Raw genomic sequence first — 18784 nt, 5'->3', positions numbered from 1 at the left:
AGGCGCTGCACCCAGTGTGCCCATCACCACTGGCTTGTGCCACAGTCTTGGCAGTTCGATCTTTAAATCCTCATATCGTATCAAGTTTTCCAGTTGTTTCTCTTCAATAATAATAATAATAACAATAATAATAATAATAATAATAATAATAATAATAATCTGGTGAAGGAGAGCTGGAGGAGAGAGTGGTGGGGGTGTTGGTATGTGGTATCAAATAGATTATCCCAAGGGAAGTCAGCTATGTATGGGGGCAAGACCATTCCCCAAACCCGTATCCTCTTGTACTCTTAGGAAATGTCTAGTTCAGTTCCCAGGCACTGGAAAAAAAAAAACAATGGCCATCCCCTCACATCTGAGAGCCCAAGGAGCACAGAACTAGGCTGTTTAGTTCTAGTTGAGACTTATTCTTTGAGGAATGTTACACTTCCAACCACATTGGGTGCGCCATTCCTTCCTCAGCTCGCTTCTAAGGATGCACTCCATTTTACATTTTCCTGCGGGGAAGTCTGGCTTGGCCTTACCCAAAGAGTCCACACAGTTGGGGCCGAACAGGAGTTAAAATTGCTCCAAGGGATACGCTCTGGGTTTCCATATGTTCCTCCAGGATGGGTCATAACGGCGGGATGAGAGGTCAGGAAGAGGAGATGCCGTCTTGATGGAACTGTAACCGTCTGTTTGCTCTTCTTGTGCCTGAAGCAGTCGGAAAGTTTGGACACCTTTGGTGACAACAAGAAACAACGCTTGGAGGACAATGCTTCCTGCCTGCTTCCGCCCTGCATCTCTCCAATACCCAACCACAGACTAACCAGTGCTAAAGAGTAAGTCCTTTCTTCCTCCCCTTCCCCTTCCCTCCTCCCTCCCTCCCTCTCTTTCTTTCTTTCTTTCTTTCTTTCTTTCTTTCTTTCTCCCACCCTCCCTCCCCCTCCCTTCCTCTCTTCCTTCCTCTCTCCTTTCCTCTCTTCCTTCCTCTCTCCCTTCCTTCCTCCTTTTCTTCCTTCCTTCCTTCCTTCCTTCCTTCCTTTCTTTCTTTCTTTCTTTCTTCCCTTCTCCCTCCCTTCCCTCCCTTCCTTCCTTCCTTCCTTCCTCCTTTTCTTTCTTCCTTCCTTCCTTTCTTCCTCCCTTCCTTCCTTCCTTCCTTCCTTCCTTCCTTCCTTCCTTCCTTCCTCTCTTCCTTCCTTCCTTCTTTCCTCTCTTCCTTCCTTCCTTCCTTCCTTCCTTCCTTCCTTCCTTCCTTCCTTCCTTCCTTTCTCCTTTTCTTTCTTTCTCTTTTTCTCCCTTTCTTTCTTTCTTTCTTTCTTTCTTTCTCCCTCCCTCCCTCCCTCCCTCCCTCCCTCCCTCCCTTCCTTCCTCCTTTTCTTTCTTCCTTCCTTCCTTCCTTCCTTCCTTCCTTCCTTCCTTCCTCCCTCCCTCCCTCCCTCCCTCCCTCCCTCCCTCCCTCCTTCTCTTTCTTTCTTTCTTTCTTTCTCCCTCCCACCCTCCCTCCCCCTCCCTTCCTCTCTTCCTTCCTCTCTCCTTTCCTCTCTTCCTTCCTCTCTCCCTTCCTTCCTCCTTTTCTTTCTTCCTTCCTTCCTTCCTTCCTTCCTTCCTTCCTTCCTTCCTTCCTTCCTTTCTTTCTTCCCTTCTCCCTCCCTTCCCTCCCTCCCTTCCTTCCTTCCTCCTTTTCTTCCTTCCTTCCTTTCTCCCTCCCTCCCTCCCTTCCTTCCTCCTTTTCTTTCTTCCTTCCTTCCTTCCTTCCTTCCTTCCTTCCTTCCTTCCTTCCTTCCTTCCTCCCTCCCTCCCTCCCTCCCTCCCTCCCTCCCTCCCTCCCTCCTTCTCTTTCTTTCTTTCTTTCTTTCTTTCTTTCTTTCTTTCTTTCTCCCTCCCACCCTCCCTCCCCCCTCCCTTCCTCTCTTCCTTCCTCTCTCCTTTCCTCTCTTCCTTCCTCTCTCCCTTCCTTCCTCCTTTTCTTCCTTCCTTCCTTCCTTCCTTCCTTCCTCCCTTTCTTTCTTCACTTCTCCCTCCCTTCCCTCCCTCCCTTTCTTCCTTCCTCCTTTTCCTCCTTTTCTTCCTTCCTTCCTTCCTTCTTTCCTTTGCAAATTCATTGTAATGTTTTTTTTGGGGGGGGTTGGCTTTTTAAGTCTCTTCTGCTGTGTTTTTCAGTGTTTTTATGAGAGATGGTCACTTGTTGGCAACTCCTTGTGTTGTGAGATGTTTTGTTGCCAAATTTGGTGAGATTTCGTTCATTGATTCTTTTGTTTTGAAGGTACTCATGACGCACAGAGTGTTTATATATAGATAGATAGATTAGTGGGAGTGGTAGTACAATCCTCGTTTTGGAAGCCACGGTGTGTGTTTCTTAATGGTTGCAATTAGGAAGCGACTGGAGCAGATGCTGCTCTCATTGGAAGTCACGAAGGGCGATTGCGATGGCCTTTCCCCGGATGGGGAGATCCATCGGCTTTGCTGAGCTCGTTCCTCTTTGATTTGTTGCTTTGAGGTATTGTAAATCTATAAATGCCCGACGCTGACTTAAACTGACGAAGAGGGAGACATAAATTCTTGTTGACTTAATTTGCTATTGAGAATTTGAGTCAATAATCATGAAAAGTAAATGGCTGCAGAATGCAAGAGGAGACGTCTCAGGAAAGATTAAGACTCACGTAATCTTCATTGACTCGACCGGGAGAGTAACTAAAATGATACCCCCCCCCCCCCCAAATCCATGCTCAAATTAACACGTTAGGAAGCCAACTGGGTCTGTTTAAGGAAAGGTCAGGCTGGAAACGGGCTGATGTTCTCCTAGGTGGGAGGGAAAGAGGTTTCCCGGCCAAGCGGTCTTCCTGGGAGGTCAGCCAAGGACAGCATGTCCGTATTGTTGTCGCCATTGCCTTCCTTGATTCCCCAGTTATTCCCAAAGGAAGGCGATCATTGGCAACCCACTTGTGAGGGACTCGGAGGTGGAAAATACGCAACTGGAGAGATGCTCCAAGACAGTAGATCTACACAAAGGGTGGAACTCATGCAGCCTGGACATCCCAGCAGTCCAAGCCCTGAGAGATAATGCTGGGCGTTTCAGTCCTGCATCTGTTTAAGGAGCTCCATTGGCTGCCATTTATTTTCTGGGCCCAATTCAAGGCTAGCACCTACAAACAGGCCCGTAGCCAGGTGGGGGGGGGGGGGGTCTTGAGGGGCTTCATCCCCCCCCCCCCGAAATTCTCTGGGTGGTCCGCGAGAAGGCCTTACTGGTACATTATTTAAACTGTTATGTTTATTCGTATCGTGATCTGATCACCATGCTCAATATATCCCATACGCATGGGGGTATTATTGGGGTAATGATACAAAAGGTTTGCTAGGGTACACCCTGAGTCCCCCCCCCCCCCCGGATCAAACTCAGCCCCCTCCCTCCGGATCAAACTCACCACTCCAAATCAAACTCAGCCCCCCCCCCAAATAAAACTCAGCCACCACCCCCCCAAATAAAACTCAGCCCCCCCCCCGGATGAAACTCAGCCTCCCCAAATCAAACTCAGCCACCACCCCCCAAATAAAACTCAGCCCCTGCCAAATCAAACTCAGCCCCCCCCCCCCGGATCAAACTCGCCACCCCGAATCAAACTCAGCCACCCCTCTGAATCAAACTCAGCCCCCCCCCCCGAATCAAACTCAGCCACCCTGCCAAATAAAACTCAGCCCCCCCCCCAAATCAAACTTAGCCCCCCCCGAATCAAACTCAGCCCCCCCCCTCCGGATCAAACTCACCACTCCAAATCAAACTCACCCCCCCCCCGATGAAACTCAGCCTCCACAAATCAAACTCAGCCCCCCCCAGATCAAATTCGCCACCCCGAATCAAACTCAGCCACCCCTCTGAATCAAACTCAACCCCCCCCGAATCAAACTCAGCCACCCCTCTGAATCAAACTCAACCCCCCCCGAATCAAACTCAGCCACCCCTCTGAATCAAACTCAACCCCCCCCTGAATCAAACTCAGCCACCCCTCTGAATCAAACTCAACCCCCCCCGAATCAAACTCAGCCACCCCTCTGAATCAAACTCAACCCCCCCCCGAATCAAACTCAGCCACCCCTCTGAATCAAACTCAACCCCCCCCTGAATCAAACTCAGCCACCCCTCTGAATCAAACTCAACCCCCCCCCCCGAATCAAACTCAGCCACCCCTCTGAATCAAACTCAACCCCCCCCCCCGAATCAAACTCAGCCACCCCTCTGAATCAAACTCAGCCCCCCCCCCCGAATCAAACTCAGCCACCCTGCCAAATCAAACTCAGCTTCCCCCCCCCCCCCCGAATCAAACTCAGCCCCCCCCCAAATCAAAATCCTGGCCCGGAGCGGCAGTTGGTGCTGGGGGAAGGGGTCCCCAGCTGATGGCATATGCAGGAGACAAGGTGGGACTGTCCCTTGGCCCCCTCTCTCTTCACTCTGACCCAGAGGGGCAGTTGGTGCTGCGGGGAGGGGTCCGCAACTGATGACTTATTAATATTAATATTATCTAGAAGGCCGTGCTATTTCCTGCAGACTCTGGGAGTTAAAATCTATCTCGCCACAACCAAACACTGCAGACCAGGAGTGTATTCCTCCTTCCCACAATCCTCAAAAGACAGTTCTAAAGGTTTCCGGTCCAAACCTTCTGTCTCTATCAGCCCCAACTCCCACCTGCCCCTAGTGGCCAACCACGAAAAGGCCGTCCTCTTGATGATAACTCTCCCTGTGGTTGTTGTTTTTGTTCCTTGGCAGCAACAATCCCGCTAAGAAAGTGACGAAGAAAAGGGAGGAGAAGCTCTTTCCGCCCCCCTTGTCTCCTCTGCTGGACGAGGCCGCGCCACGCCACAACAGCCACGACAGCAGCCTCTTCGGCACAGAGAGCGCCCTGCCCACCGTACCGCAAGCCAACGCCTGCTCCAAACACAGGAAAAGTGACAACAAGTCCTCTTCCGGCGCAAAGGGAAATTGTGTAAGCTATCTAAAGACTAGCCCTCCCCTGCCACGCATTGCTGTGGCTCAGCCTGTGTTTTGTGTGTTTATGTATATGTGTATATATGTGCTTTTCCGCATGCGTTATAATGTATTTTTTATTTCTTTGATTTTAAGTCTCGTCCGCTGAGATTTTCAGTGTTTTTATGAGTGATGGTCACTCGTTGGCCTGAGAGGTGTCTTGTGTCCAAATTTGGTGTCAATTCATCCAGTGGTTTTTGAGTTCTGTTAATTCCACTGTATATATTTGTGGTTTTACGCATGCATTGTGATGTATTTTTATATATATATTTGGCTTTTTAAGTCTCTTTTGCTGTGTTTTTTCGTGTTTTTATGAGCAACTAGCAGTACCCGCCACGTGTTGCTGTGGCCAACCTTCCCTCCCTCTTTCTCTCCTTCTTTCTTTCTCTCCTTCCTTCCCTCTTTTTCTTTCCTTTCTTCATTCCCTTCTTCTTTCTTCCTTCTCTACCTGTTTCTTTCCTCACTTCCTTTGCTCTTTGGTTCCATCTTACCTTGTCTCTTTCCTTCCTTCCTTCCTTCCTTCCTTCCTTCCTTCCTTCCTTCCTTCCCTCCTTCTTTCTCCCTTTCATTCCTTATCTCCTTCCTTCCCTCCTTCTTTCTCCCTTTCATTCCTTCTCTCCTTCCTTCCTTCCTTCCCTCTCTCTTTCCTTCCTTCTTTCACTGTTTTATTCCCTTCTCTCCTTCCTTCCTTCTCTACCTTTATTTGTTTCTTTCCTTCCTTCTCTCCTTCCTCCCTTCTTTCCCTCTTTCTCTCCCTCCTCTCCTTCCTTCCTTCCTTCCTTCCTTCCTTCCTTCCTTCCTTCTCTCCTTCTTTCTCCCTTTTATTCCTTCTCTCCTTCCTTCCTTCCCTTTCTCTTTCCTTCCTTCTTTCACTGTTTTATTTCCTTCTCTCCTTGCTTCCTTCTCTACCTTTATTTGTTTCTTTCCTTCCTTCTCTCCTTCCTTCCTTCTTTCCCTCTTTCTCTCCTTCCTCTCCTTCCTTCCTTCCTTCCTTCCTTCCTTCCTTCCTTCCTTCCTTCCTTCCTTCCTTCTTTCTCCCTTTCATTCCTTATCTCCTTCCTTCCCTCTCTCTTTCCTTCCTTCTTTCAGTTTTATTTAGCATTTTTGGGTTTTTAAGTCATTTCCACTTTTGGGGGGGGTGGGTTATGAGTGATGGTCACTCATTGGTCTCTTATGGGTATAGTGTCCACATTTGGTGTCGATTTGTGCAGTGGTTTTTGAGTTATGTCAATCCCATAAACGAACATGACATTTTTTATTTATACTAGCTGTACCTGCCACGCGTTGCTGTGGCAAACCTTCCTTCCCTCTTTCTCCTCCTTCTTTTTCTCTCCTTCCTTCCCTCCCTCTTTCCTTCTTTCCCTCTTTTTCTTTCTCTTCTTCTTTCTTCCTTCTCTACCTGTTTCTTTTCTTGCTTCCTTTGCTGTTTGGTTTCATCCTTCCTTGTCTCTTTCCTTCCTTCCTTCCCTCTTTCATTCCTTCTCTCCTTCCTCCCTTCTTTCACTTTTTTATTTCCTTCTCTCTTTCCTTCCTTCTCTACCTTTCTTTCTTTCCTTCTCTCCTTCTTTCCCTCCTCTTCCCTTCCTTCCTTCTCTACCCTGCTTTCTTTCTTTCTTTCTTTCTTTCTTTCTTTCTTTCCTTCCCTCCTTCTTTCCCTCTTTCTCTCCCTCCTTTCTTCTCTTTCTTTCCTTCTTTCCCTCTTTCTCTCCCTCCTTTCTTCTCTACCTTTTTCTTTCCTTCTCTCCTTCTTTCCCTCTTTCCTTCCTTCTCTATCTTCCTTTCTTTCTTTCCTTCTCTCCTTCTTTCCCTCCTCTCCCCTTCCTTCCTTCTCTACCCTGCTTTCTTTCTTTCTTTCTTTCCTTCCTTCCCTCCTTCTTTCCCTCTTTCTCTCCCTCCTTTCTTCTCTATCTTTCTTTCTTTCCTTCTTTTCCTCTTTCTCTCCCTCCTGTTTCATGTCGTTTTAGTTGCCCTCGGCGGCCCCCCGCACCTCCCATGCCCTCCCCGAGCGTGAGTGCTTACAACGGTCTGGTGGGCTTTCTCAGGCTGGGCTCATGTAGAGGGAGGCAGGCAGACAGCAGTGCGCATGCGCAGGGAGATTTGGGCGCGGGGGAAGCTGGGAAATGGAGTCCTTCCTCATCGTTTTGGGTTGTTGGTCATACCTTGGGGAAAGAGGTATTAGCAGTGCACATGTGGTGAGATTTCGTCCGGTGGTTTAGCCGTTTTTGACCGCCTAATTACGACCTTAAGGATCTTATATATATAGATAGATATACTCGAGGATAAGTCTAGTTTTTCAGCCCTTTTTTTTAGGCAGAAAAAGTCCATCTCGAGTGAAGGTTATTTATTATTTTACTCTGTTGTTGTTATTATTATTATTATTATTATTATTATTATGCTCCAGATCGGTCCCTCCGCTGGCGTTCCCCGCTCGTTCCTTTCTCTCGCCCACACCGCATCTGATACTGCGCACGTTCCCTTGCTGTTCTCCTCGTTACATATTCATTATTTTAATCATCCAGTGATGCTCCCGGGCTGACATGACAACTTTGGGGAGGTGGGTGTTAATGAAGCTGTGCGTGTGAGCAATATGTGGCTACTTACGCTTAATTAGTCTACCAAGCTTGACTTCTGACACCAAGTCCACAAGATGCAAACGATGCGCCTGGATTTTTAATTCTGGGTCCACACATTGGTGCCACGTGACGTGCAAAGGTATCATTATTGTGAAAGCTGACGCTGCTAATTAATTCCATTTTCCGCAGGAGGAAGACCCCCTCGGCCGGGCCCCCAACCCTCTGCTGCTCGACACCAGCCATCTCGACAACGACGTCTGGTCGACCGCCCCTGCCTTCGCCAATGGGAATCCTGAGCCACGAAGACCCAAAATCACATTCGATGACATGTAGGTAGCATGATCCAACCGTGCAGTCAGCCCTTGTCCAGACTTCGAATTGCCCAGGAAGAATTAACATTGCGCAACATCCGTTTGGATTTTATTTATTTATCGTGTCAGGGCAACCAGTCCATTATATTACATTTCTAACAGAAACAAAGCAAACAAACAGACAAAATACAAAACTTGTGAGTTTGGTAGTTGATTAAATGTCCTTTGACCAGTATCTGGCCCCTTGGAGTGCCTCTGGTGTGGCCGCAAGGAGGTCCTCCCTTGTGCATCATGTGGCAGGGCTCAGGTTGCATTGCAGCAGGTGGTCAGTGGTTTGCTCTTCTCCACACTCGCATGTTGAGGATTCAACTTTGTGGCCCCATTTCTGAAGGTTGGCTCTGCATCTCATGGTGCCAGAGCGCCATCTGTTCAGCGCCTTCCAAGTCGCCCAGTTTCCTGTCTGCCCAGTGGGGAGTCTCTCATTTGATATCAGATTCTGGTTTTGAGCCTGCCACTTTTGGACTCTCGCTTGCTGGGGTATTCCAGCGAGTATCTCCGTAGATCTTAGAAAACTATTTCTTGATTTAAGTTGTTGACGTGCTGGCTGATACCCAAACAGGATAAGCTGGAGATGTCTCTGCCTTGGTCCTTTCACTATTGGTTGCCACTTCCCAGCGGATGTCAGGTGGTTCAATACCGGCTAAGCAGTGTAATATCTCCAATGGTGTAGGGTGCAGACACCCCGTGATAATGCGGCATGTCTCATTAAGAGCCACATCCACTGTTTTAGCGTGGTGAGATGTGTTCCACACTGGGCATGCGTACTCAGCAGCAGAGTAGCAAAGTGCAAGGGCAGATGCCTTCACTGTGTCTGGTTGTGATCCCCAGGTTGTGCCAGTCAGCTTTCGTATGATATTGTTTCTAGCACCCACTTTTTGCTTGATGTTCAGGCAGTGCTTCTTGTAGGTCAGAGCACGGTCCAGAGTGACTCCCAGGGATTTGGGTGCGCTGCAATGCTCCTTCCTTCCCAGGTCATAATCCTCAGAGCTTGGGATGCTTGTCTGTTCTTGAGATGAAAAGCACATGTCTGTGTTTTAGATGGGTTGGGGATCAGCTGGTTTTCCCTGTAATAGGCAGTAAGAGCACCTAGAGCTTCGGAGAGCTTCTGTTCAACCATCTCAAAGCTCCCTGCTTGAGCGGTGATGGCACAATCATCAGCATAGATGGAGCTCTCTGTCCCTTCTGGCAGTGGCTGGTCATTTGTGTAGATGTTGAACATGGATGGAGCAAACACGCTCCCCTGAGGCAGGCCGTTCTTCTGTTTCCGCCACCTGCTTCTCTGGCCCTGGAACTCAACAAAAAAGCTCCTGTTTGGTACCAGGTTTCCTTGAGTGGTGATGGCACGATCATCAGCATAGATGAAGCTCTCTGTCCCTTCTGGCAGTGGCTGGTCATTTGTGTAGACATTGAACATGGATGGGGCAAGCACGCTCCCCTGAGGCAGGCCGTTCTTCTGTTTTCGCCCTCTGCTTCTCTGGCCCTGGAACTCAACAAAAAAGCTCCTGTTTTGTAGCAGGTTTCCTATGAGGCGGGTGAGGTGGTCGTCCTTGGTGATACTATACATTTTTCTCAGGAGGAGGAGGCGGTGGTTCACAGTCTCATAGGCTGCTGACAGGTCTATGAAGACAGCTCCTGTGATCTGCTGCCTTTCAAAGCCATCTTCGATGTGTTTCGAATCAGGTTCAGCACGTGCAATGTGCAGCTTTTGCCTTTCCTGAAGCCAGCTTGCTGTGGGATCAGAACGGGGTCTATTTTTCCCATAATTCTATGCAAAATAAGTCTCTCCAGAACTTTGTAGAGGTGGCACAACAGGGAGATTGGTCTGTAGCTTTTTGGGTCATTACGGTCTTTGCCTGGCTTCAAGATGGCGATGACTCTTGAGCTGTAAAAAAGGGTTCCATATTCCCAGAGACGTGCATTGGTGGAGCCACACGTCCCCAGCCTTCCAGAACTTTTGGACAATGTCTCCCATAGTTCCCTGTGAGGGGGGCTTGATGGAAGACGTGGGCAAGGTCGGCCATCAATGGAAGTGCATTAGTTGGAGTCGGAGTGTGCATTTTAATGTGGCATTTCTTTGCCATTGTCTGTGACGTTTTCACCCACTATTCCCACATCTCAAAATGTTTCAGAGGATTATCTTGTGCAGAAATATATTTGCTTTTTGGATGAAAATTTTCAAGGAGCACCCAATGGCGCAGTGGGTTAAACCGCTGAAATGCTGAACTTGCTGACTGAAAGATCGGTAGTTCGAATCTGGGGAATGGGGTAAGGTCCTGCTGTTAGCCCCAGCTTCTGCCAACCTAGCAGTTCGAAAACATGCTAATGTGAATAGATCCATAGGTACCGCTCTGGCAGGAAGGTAACGTTGGGGGTCACCACAACATGAGGAAATGTATTAAGGGGTCGTGGCATTAGGAAGGTTAAGAAACACTGGCATAGAGCTATGCCAGTGTTTCTTAAGCTTCCTAATGCCATGACCCCTTAATACATTTCCTCATGTTGTGGTGACCCCCAACCATAACATCATTTTGCTACTTCATAACTGTAATTTTGCTCCTGTTGTGAATTGTAATGCAATTATCTGTTAAGCAGGAGGTATTTCCATTCATTGGACCAAATTTGGAACAAATACCCAATATGCCCAAATTTGAATAGTGGTGGGGTTGGGGATGAGTGATTGATTTTGTCGTTTGGGAGTTGTAGTTGCTGGGATTTATAGTTAATCTTCAATCAAAGAGCATTCTGAACTCCAGCAAACATGGAATTGAACCAAACTTGGCACACAAAACTCCCATGGCCAACAGAAAACACGGGAAGGGTTTGGTGGGCAATGACCTTGGGTTTGGGAGTTGTAGTTCACCTACATCCAGAGAGCACTGTGGATTCAAACAATGATGGATCTGGACCAAACTCTACATGAATACTCAATATGCCCAAATGTGAACACTGGTGGAATTTGGGGAAAACAGACCTTGACATTTGTGAGTTGTCGTTGCTGGGATTTATAGTTCACCTACACTCAAAGAGCATTCTGAACCCCACCAACAATTAAATTGGACCAAAATTCCCACACAGAACCCCCATGACCAACAGAAAATACTATGTTTTCTGATGGTCTTTGGCGACCCCTCTGACACTCCACGGCAACCCCCGCAGGGGTCCCGACCCCCAGGTTGAGAAATACTGCAGTCTATGCAGTCATGCCAGTGGCCACATGACCTTGGAGGCGTCTATGGACAATGCCGGCTCTTTGGCCAAGAAATGGGTAATAATAATAGTCATCATCATCATCATCATAACAACAACTTAATTTTTCTACCCCGCCTCCATCTCCCCGAAGGGACTTGGGGCGACTTGCATGGGGCCAAGCCCAGACAACATACAGTTAAAAACAGAACAAAAAAGCATAAAAACAACAACAGCATAAACAGTAAAAACAAACATCATAAGCAACCAAAGTCCCAGAGTGGGTAAAGCTTTACCTGAAATGCTGAACTTGTTGACCAAAAGGTTGGTGGTTCGAAGCTGGGGAATGGGGTGAGCTCCTGCTGTTAGCCCCAGCTTCTGCCAACCTAGCAGTTAGAAAACATGCAAATGTGAGTAGATCCATAGGTACCACTCTGGCAGGAAGGTAACGGTGCTTTATGCAGTCATGCCACTGGCCACATGACCTTGGAGGCATCTATGGACAACACCAGCGCTTTGGCCAAGAAATTGATATGAATAATAATAATAATAATAATAACAACAACTTTATTTTTCTACCCTGCCTCCATCTCCCCAAAGGGACTCGGGGTAGCTTACATGGGGCCAAGCCCAGACAACATACAGTTAGAAACAGAACAAAAAAGCATCAAAACAACAGCATAAACAACAAAAATAAACATTATAAGCAGCCAGAGTCCCAGAGTCGGACACGACTGGACTTAATGTCATGGGTAAACCTTTACCTGAAATGCTGAACTTGCTGACCGAAAGGTTGGTGGTTCAAATCTGGGGAATGGGGTGAGTTCCTGCTGTTAGCCCCAGCTTCTGCCAACCTAGCAGTTTGAAAACATGCAAATGTGAGTAGATCCATAGGTACTGCTCTGGCGGGAAGGTAACGGTGCTCTATGCAGTCATGCCAGTTGCCACATGACCTTGGTGGAGTCTATGGGCAATGCCAGCTCTTTGGCCAATAAATTAATAATAATAATAATAATAACAATAACTTTATTTTTCTACCCCGCCTCCATCTCCCCAAAGGGACTCGGGCGGCTTGCATGGGGCTTCTGCTCATTGCTGTCCCTGTTGTTGTTGTTGTTGTTGTCTCCTTAGGCTTCACAATGCAGATTACTACATGCAAGAGGCCAAAAAGCTGAAGCACAAAGCAGACGCCCTGGTAAGTCTCCAAAAATTCCAATTTTTCTGTGCCTTATGCAGCACTGCAGTGCCGTTTGCAGAGGTCCCACGATAAGCCAGAGGGCTGGTTCTAATTTGCATGCCATATTAAAGTGTGCAATTAATTACACTAATTATTGGCATGCAGTGCCATTAATTAACAGGATCCACCCATTGTCTGCTCAATTATGCAGAGTGCTAGGTCTGGTCAATCCATGGCTCTTAATCAGTGGTTCTCAACCTCGGATGGGTTGGTTCTCAACCTGGGGGTCGCGACCACCATGGGGGTCACCTGGCCATTTTGGAGGGGTCACGAGGCCACCTCTGTTGGCCCCGCCCCAAAGGGCGTGGGTCAGGCAAGGGCTCCTCCGCATGAGGCCTGGCCTCGTGCAAAGCCTGCCTCGCTTGCCTCGCGCTCTTGCCATCTGAAAGCACGAGGCAGATGAGGTTGGGGGTCACTACAACATGGTTGGGGGTCACCACAAGATGAGGAACCATATTTAGGGGTCCCGATGCTAGAAAGGTTGAGAACCACTGCTCTAAATCATTCTAAAGTACTTACAAAACTAAAGTTCTGGTGGTGAAAATTTCAGAACTCTAACAAAACTCTCAAAGTTTTGTTACCACAACATGAGGAACCATATTTAGGGGTCCCGGTGTTAGAAAGGTTGAGAACCATTGCTCTAAATGGTTCTAAAGTACTTACAAAACTAAAGTTCTGGTGGTGAAAATTTCAGAACTCTAACAAAACTCTCAAAGTTTTGTTACGACAACATGAGGAACCATATTTAGGGGTCCCAGTGTTAGAAAGGTTGAGAACCATTGCTCTAAATGGTTCTAAAGTACTTACAAAACTAAAGTTCTGGTGGTGAAAATTTCAGAACTCTAACAAAACTCTCAAAGTTTTGTTACCACAACATGAGGAACCATATTTAGAGGTCCCGGTGCTAGAAAGGTTGAGAACCATTGCTCTAAATGGTTCTAAAGTACTTACAAAACTAAAGTTCTGGTGGTGAAAATTTCAGAATTCTAACAAAACTCTCAAAGTTTCATTATAAATGGCAGTTCCTAATTGGTTGTATCATAAAAATCACCAATAATGAAATAATAATTAAATTTTGAAAGTTTTGTTAGAGTTCTGAAATTTTCACCATCAGAGCTTTAATTTTGTAAATACTTTCTAAATGGTTCTAAAGTACTTACAAAGCTAAAGTCCTGGTGGTGAAAATTTCAGAATTCTAACAAAACTCTCAAAGTTTCATTATAAATGGCAGTTCCTAATTGGTTCTATCATAAAAATCACCAATAATGAAATAATAATTAAATTTTGGGAGTTTTGTTAGAGTTCTGAAATTTTCGCCACCAGAACTTTAGTTTTGTAAATACTTTAGAACCATGGATTGCCCAGGCCTAGACCTACCGATATCTTCTGGCTGTAGAAACAGTCAGAAAGTTGGATTTACTGTTGAAAGCAGACCTTGGCGCTAGTAGCGCAAGAGCATTGGCATGCGTGGCGAGAAGGGCCGGTTCCATCTCGTTGGCATCAACTCCTATAGCTTGACCTACACCATGGCTGGAGAAGTTGGACAGGTCCAAAGGGAATCTGACCTTTCCTTGAACTGCCCTAGGACAGCCCCGAACATGGAGCAACCAAAGTTTTCTCCCAGTTTCACGCCCTCTCCATTCTGCATGTGAAGTAGAAGCTCAGTGATAGAATCATAGAATCAAAGAGTTGGAAGAGACCTCATGAGCCATCCAGTCCAACCCCATTCTGCCAAGAAGCAGGAATATTACATTCAAATCACCCCTGACAAATGGCCATCCAGCCTCTGCTTAAAAGCTTCCAAAGAAGGAGCCTCCACCACACTCCCTCCGGGGCAGAGAGTTCCACTGCTGAACGGCTCTCACAGTCAGGAAGTTCTTCCTCATGTTCAGATGGAATCTCCTCTCTTGTAGTTTGAAGCCATTGCTCCATTGCGTCCTAGTCTCCAAGGAAGCAGAAAACAAGCTTGCTCCCTCCTCCTCCCTGTGGCTTCCTCTCACATATTTATACATGGCTATCATATCTCCTCTCAGCCTTCTCTTCTTCAGGCTAAACATGCCCAGTTCCCTAAGCCGCTCCTCATAGGGCTTGTTCTCCAGACCCTTGATCATTTGAGTCGCCCTCCTCTGGACACATTCCAGCTTGTCAATATCTCTCTTGAATTGTGGTGCCCAGAATTGGACACAGTATTCCAGATGTGGTCCAACCAAAGCAGAATAGAGGGGTAGCATTACTTCCTTAGATCTAGACACTATGCTCCACTTGATGCACGCCAAAATCCCATTGGCTTTTTTTGCCGCCACATCACATTGTTGGCTCCTGTTTAACTTCCTGTCCACGAGGACTCCAAGATCTTTTTCACACGTACTGCTCTCGAGCCAGGCATTGTCCCCCATTCTGTATCTTTGCATTTCATTTTTCCTGCCAAAGTGGAGTATCTTGCATTTGTCCCTGTTGAACTTCATTTTGTTAGGTTTGGCCCTTCATCTCTCTAATCTGTCAAGATCGTTTTGAATTCTGCTCCTGTCCTCTGGACTATTGGCTATCCCTCCCAATTTGGTGTCATCTGCAAACTTGATGATCCTGCCTGATGGAGACATGATCTTTTTGATCTGCTCTGCTCATCACCGATGGGGGATTCATCCCTCTTGAGTTGTCTCTGTCAAGAGATGGGCTGATGATGATTGCTGACGCCTGGCTCACGGGCTCATTAACCATGCTATCCATCAAGAAGGCTGGGAGAAGCAACCTGTCAACACCTTCTGTAGCTGATTGACCTTTCCAGGAAGAGGCACGTTCCCGATGCACTGGCCCGTTGCCTTCTTGTTGCCACCAGTCTTCTCAGGGAAAGTCTCCGCACTGCCCACCTACGGCCTGCCAGCCCATTTCCCCAACTCATCACCTGATTCACTGGACTGTTGACACGTCTGCCATCTTGTTACCTTTGTCTGAGGCCGGCAGAATTGAGGCCGTTTCTCATCCTTACTTACTTACTTAGGTGATCCCTCATAGTCTGAGGATGATGGGTCCTCCAAGTTAGGTGTCCTGGCGGTGGGTTTGTAGGTGGCTGCATCTTCTCCCGCAGTGAGGGCATTGGCTTTCAGGTGGAAGGCAGTCTCGGTCAGGGTTGGTTTGACGCGCCTTCTTCCTCTTGGCACGTTTCTCTCTTTCACCCTCCATTCATGCCTCTTCAAATTCTGCAGCACTGCTGGTCACAGCTGACCTCCAGCCAGGGCTTCCCAGTGTCTATGCCAGAGTTTTTAAGGTTGGCTTTGAGCCCATCTTTCAATCTCTTTTCCTGTCCTCCAACATTCTGTTTTCCGTTCTTGAGTTTGGAGTAGAGCAACTGCTTTGGGAGATGGTGGTTGGACAACGTGGCCAGTCCAGTGGAGTTGATGGTGGAGGACCATTGCTTCAATGCTGGTGGTCTTTGCTTCTTCCAGCACACTGACATTTGTACGCTTGTCTTCCCAAGAGATTTGCAGGATTTTCCGGAGGCAGTACTGATGGGATCATTCTAGGAGTTGCATCTGATGTCTGTAAACAGTCCACGTCTCGCAGGCGTATAGCAGGGTTGGGAGGGGAATAGCTTTATAAACAAGCATCTTGTATCCTTACGGATGTCCCGGTCCTCAAACACTCTCTCTACATTCGGAAAAATGCTGCACTCGCAGAGCTCAGGCGGTGTTGTATTTCAATGTCAATGTTGACTTTGGTGGAGAGGCAGCTGCCAAGGGACAGGAAATCGTCAACATTTTCTAATGTTACACCATTTCTGTATTTCTGGCATTGGAGAGGGGTTGGCCGGTGGTCCGTTGCCTCTTTGTTGCTCCCGGTCTTCTCAGGGGAAGTCTCCGCACTGCCCACCCACGGCCTGCCAGCCCATTCCCCCAACTCACCGCCTGATTCACTTGGACGGTTGACACGTCTTCCATCTTGTTAGCATTGTCTGAGGCCGACAGAATTGAGGCTGTTCCTCATCCGGCACTAACGCAACACGGCACCACACATCATGTTCTTGCCTGCAGGCAGCTCTTTCCTGTCACATGTTGTTTGATGTCCCCTGTGCTTTTCCTGGAATGCCATGACAGGCACGGTTTAGCAACTTGATGCAGGGCGGGATGGCCAGCGCAGGCCTCTTGCGCATCCTTCATGACAAAGGACAGCCCTCGCTTGACCCTTGCTGAGAACGTGGTCATCATTTTACCCGTTGTCTGATGTCAATAGAAACCTTCTCGCTTGCTCTTCTTTCTCAGCTACTTTTACCACATGGGGTCAAATCTCAGGGTGATGTTAGGCAAGCCTTTGCATTTATTGCGTGGTAGTGTTGAGTCAAGATGCTGCATTGCGCTTGTGTAGTAAATCTACGCTCACGCAGTCACACCTTGGCAGTGCTACACACCCTTTCTACTGAATACTAGCCGTCCCCTGCACCGCGTTGCTGTGTTATTGGTCTGTTAGAGGTATTGTTGTAGTTCAGCGTGTTGGTCGAGTTGCTACTCCTGGTAGCAGGGAGAACGGGTCTCCTTTAGAGTCGGAGGGAGAACAGCAGCGTCAGCGCACTAGGGAAATCATTATGGCTCCAAGTGATACTGACACGTTTCCAGGCTTCTCCGATTGCAAGATGGGGGATGAGGTGTAAAAAGGGCTGCTCGTGAGCCAGAGTCTGAAGAGGAATTACAAAGGAAGCGTATTCGGGAACTACTTTGTGCACCAACAGAGGATGAAGTTTTCCTTGGGTTTGAAAGGAGTTCTGGGTCTGGGAGTGATATGGAAGAAGGGGAGGAATTAGATTGGACCCGTGTGCAACACATAAGGGACATCTGTAACCAACCCACCTCTAGTGAGGAGTTTGAGGGGTTCACTGGGGATTGGCAGCCAGGGGATTCTTGGCAGGATCTGAACCCTGACAATCGTTGGCAGAGGTGGAGGGATGGGCACTCAGCTGCAGGTTTGGGGGCAGCTGAGAGTGATGACGTGAGGGTGGGGAGCTCATCAAGCTCTGAGGAAGAACTTTGAGATAAAAGGAGGTTCAGTTTGGACTATACTTCGCAGAAGGCAAAGTGTCTTTATAGGACATAATTCTTTGTGCTGCCAACTTTCAACCTTGGGTCCTGGGTTACAGCTTCGTGTGTTCCTGTACTCCTGTTTCCTCGTGATTCCAGCATTCCAGCCTTGTTTACCAACGGATTGACCACGGACCGGTTTGACTACGCTTTTGGCTTTTCTGGACTTTGAACTTTGATATCTTTGTGACTGAAACATTTCTTAGTTTTGAAACCACGTTTTTCCTGCTTCTGTGACTGTGTTTTGAAACCATTTCGATTTTCAAGCAGTTTGCTTCAGTTTTTGTTTAACCCGAATTATAAGGCAGCATTATAATCCGGATTATATTTTTGTTTCTTGTAACGACTTCTTTTTGATGCCAAATCACTCCTGAGTTCCTTAGCACTGAGGTTAAGTGCTTTGCAGGTCCATTTGTATGCAATAAAGCTGTGTTTGAACCTTTATTTTGTGTCTGGCATTGTTTAAGGCTTCTGGGTCCTGACAGGTATAGTGTCCAAATGGTTTTTGAGTAATGTTAATCTCACAAACAAACATTACATTTTTATTTATATAGAAGATATCTCAACATCAGTTGCACACACGGATCACTTTTTGGTGCAATGAACTGGCAGTCAATTTGTCAAGACCCAGAAGCCTCAAGTAGAGCCAAACACAAGATAAAGCACAGCTTTATTGTACAAAAATAATCTTTTAAAGCACTTAACTTCAGTGCATAGAGTCAAAGTAGCAATTTGGCATCAAATGCAGTAATATCAGTAACAAAAATATAACCTGGATTATAATGCTGTTTAATCCAGATTAAACTCAAAGTTCAGCAATCTGCTTGAAAATTAGCACATCACAAAAACACCATCACGGAAGATGAAAAACGAAGTCCCAAAAACGATGAGATGTTCAAGCACAAAGTTAGCAGAGTTTAAAGTTCCAACAGTCAAAAGCGAAAGTCAAACCGGTCCGTGGTCAAGCCGTAGTAAAAGGTAAACACAGGAATGCAGGAGTCACAGGAAAGCAGGAATGCAGGAACGCAGGAAGCTGTAGCCCAAGGACCTAAGCTAGAGAGTTGGCAGCAACAAAGATTTATGTCCCATACAAACACTTTGCCTTCTGCAAAGTATCACTCAAACAGAACCCACTTTTATCTTAGATCTCCTCATTAGAGGATGATGAGCTCCCCACCCTTTCCTCATCGCTCTCAGCTGCATCCAACCCCGCAGCTGAGCCCAAGCGCGCATCCCTCCACCTCGGCCAGCGTCTGCCAAGACTTAGATCTTGCCAAGTGCTCCCCGGTTGCCAATCCCCTGTGAACCCCTCAAATTCATCACTGGAGGTGGGTTGCTTACAAATGTCCCTAATC

At 47.3% G+C, this 18784-nt stretch overlaps 1 protein-coding gene across 3 annotated transcripts in view; it reads left to right on the top strand.

The window, feature by feature from the left end:
* The window catches only part of AFF2 (ALF transcription elongation factor 2), a 489804-nt gene that overhangs the window by 443682 nt on the left and 27338 nt on the right, over nt 1-18784 (top strand). For 2 of the 3 annotated variants that reach the window (XM_067471707.1, XM_067471705.1), the window contains 4 exons: nt 697-818; nt 4739-4955; nt 7759-7898; nt 12258-12321. In XM_067471707.1, the coding sequence (XP_067327808.1) occupies nt 697-818; nt 4739-4955; nt 7759-7898; nt 12258-12321 (543 nt within the window). The remainder of the gene's footprint in view (nt 1-696; nt 819-4738; nt 4956-7758; nt 7899-12257; nt 12322-18784) is intronic. The other variant, XM_067471706.1, reaches the window with a different exon arrangement.

This window comes from Anolis sagrei, chromosome 10, assembly GCF_037176765.1.
Source record: "Anolis sagrei isolate rAnoSag1 chromosome 10, rAnoSag1.mat, whole genome shotgun sequence".
NCBI classification, from domain to species: Eukaryota; Metazoa; Chordata; class Lepidosauria; order Squamata; family Dactyloidae; genus Anolis; species Anolis sagrei.
Note: the sequence above shows the minus strand (reverse complement) of the source record. Positions and strands in the feature narration are given on the sequence as shown.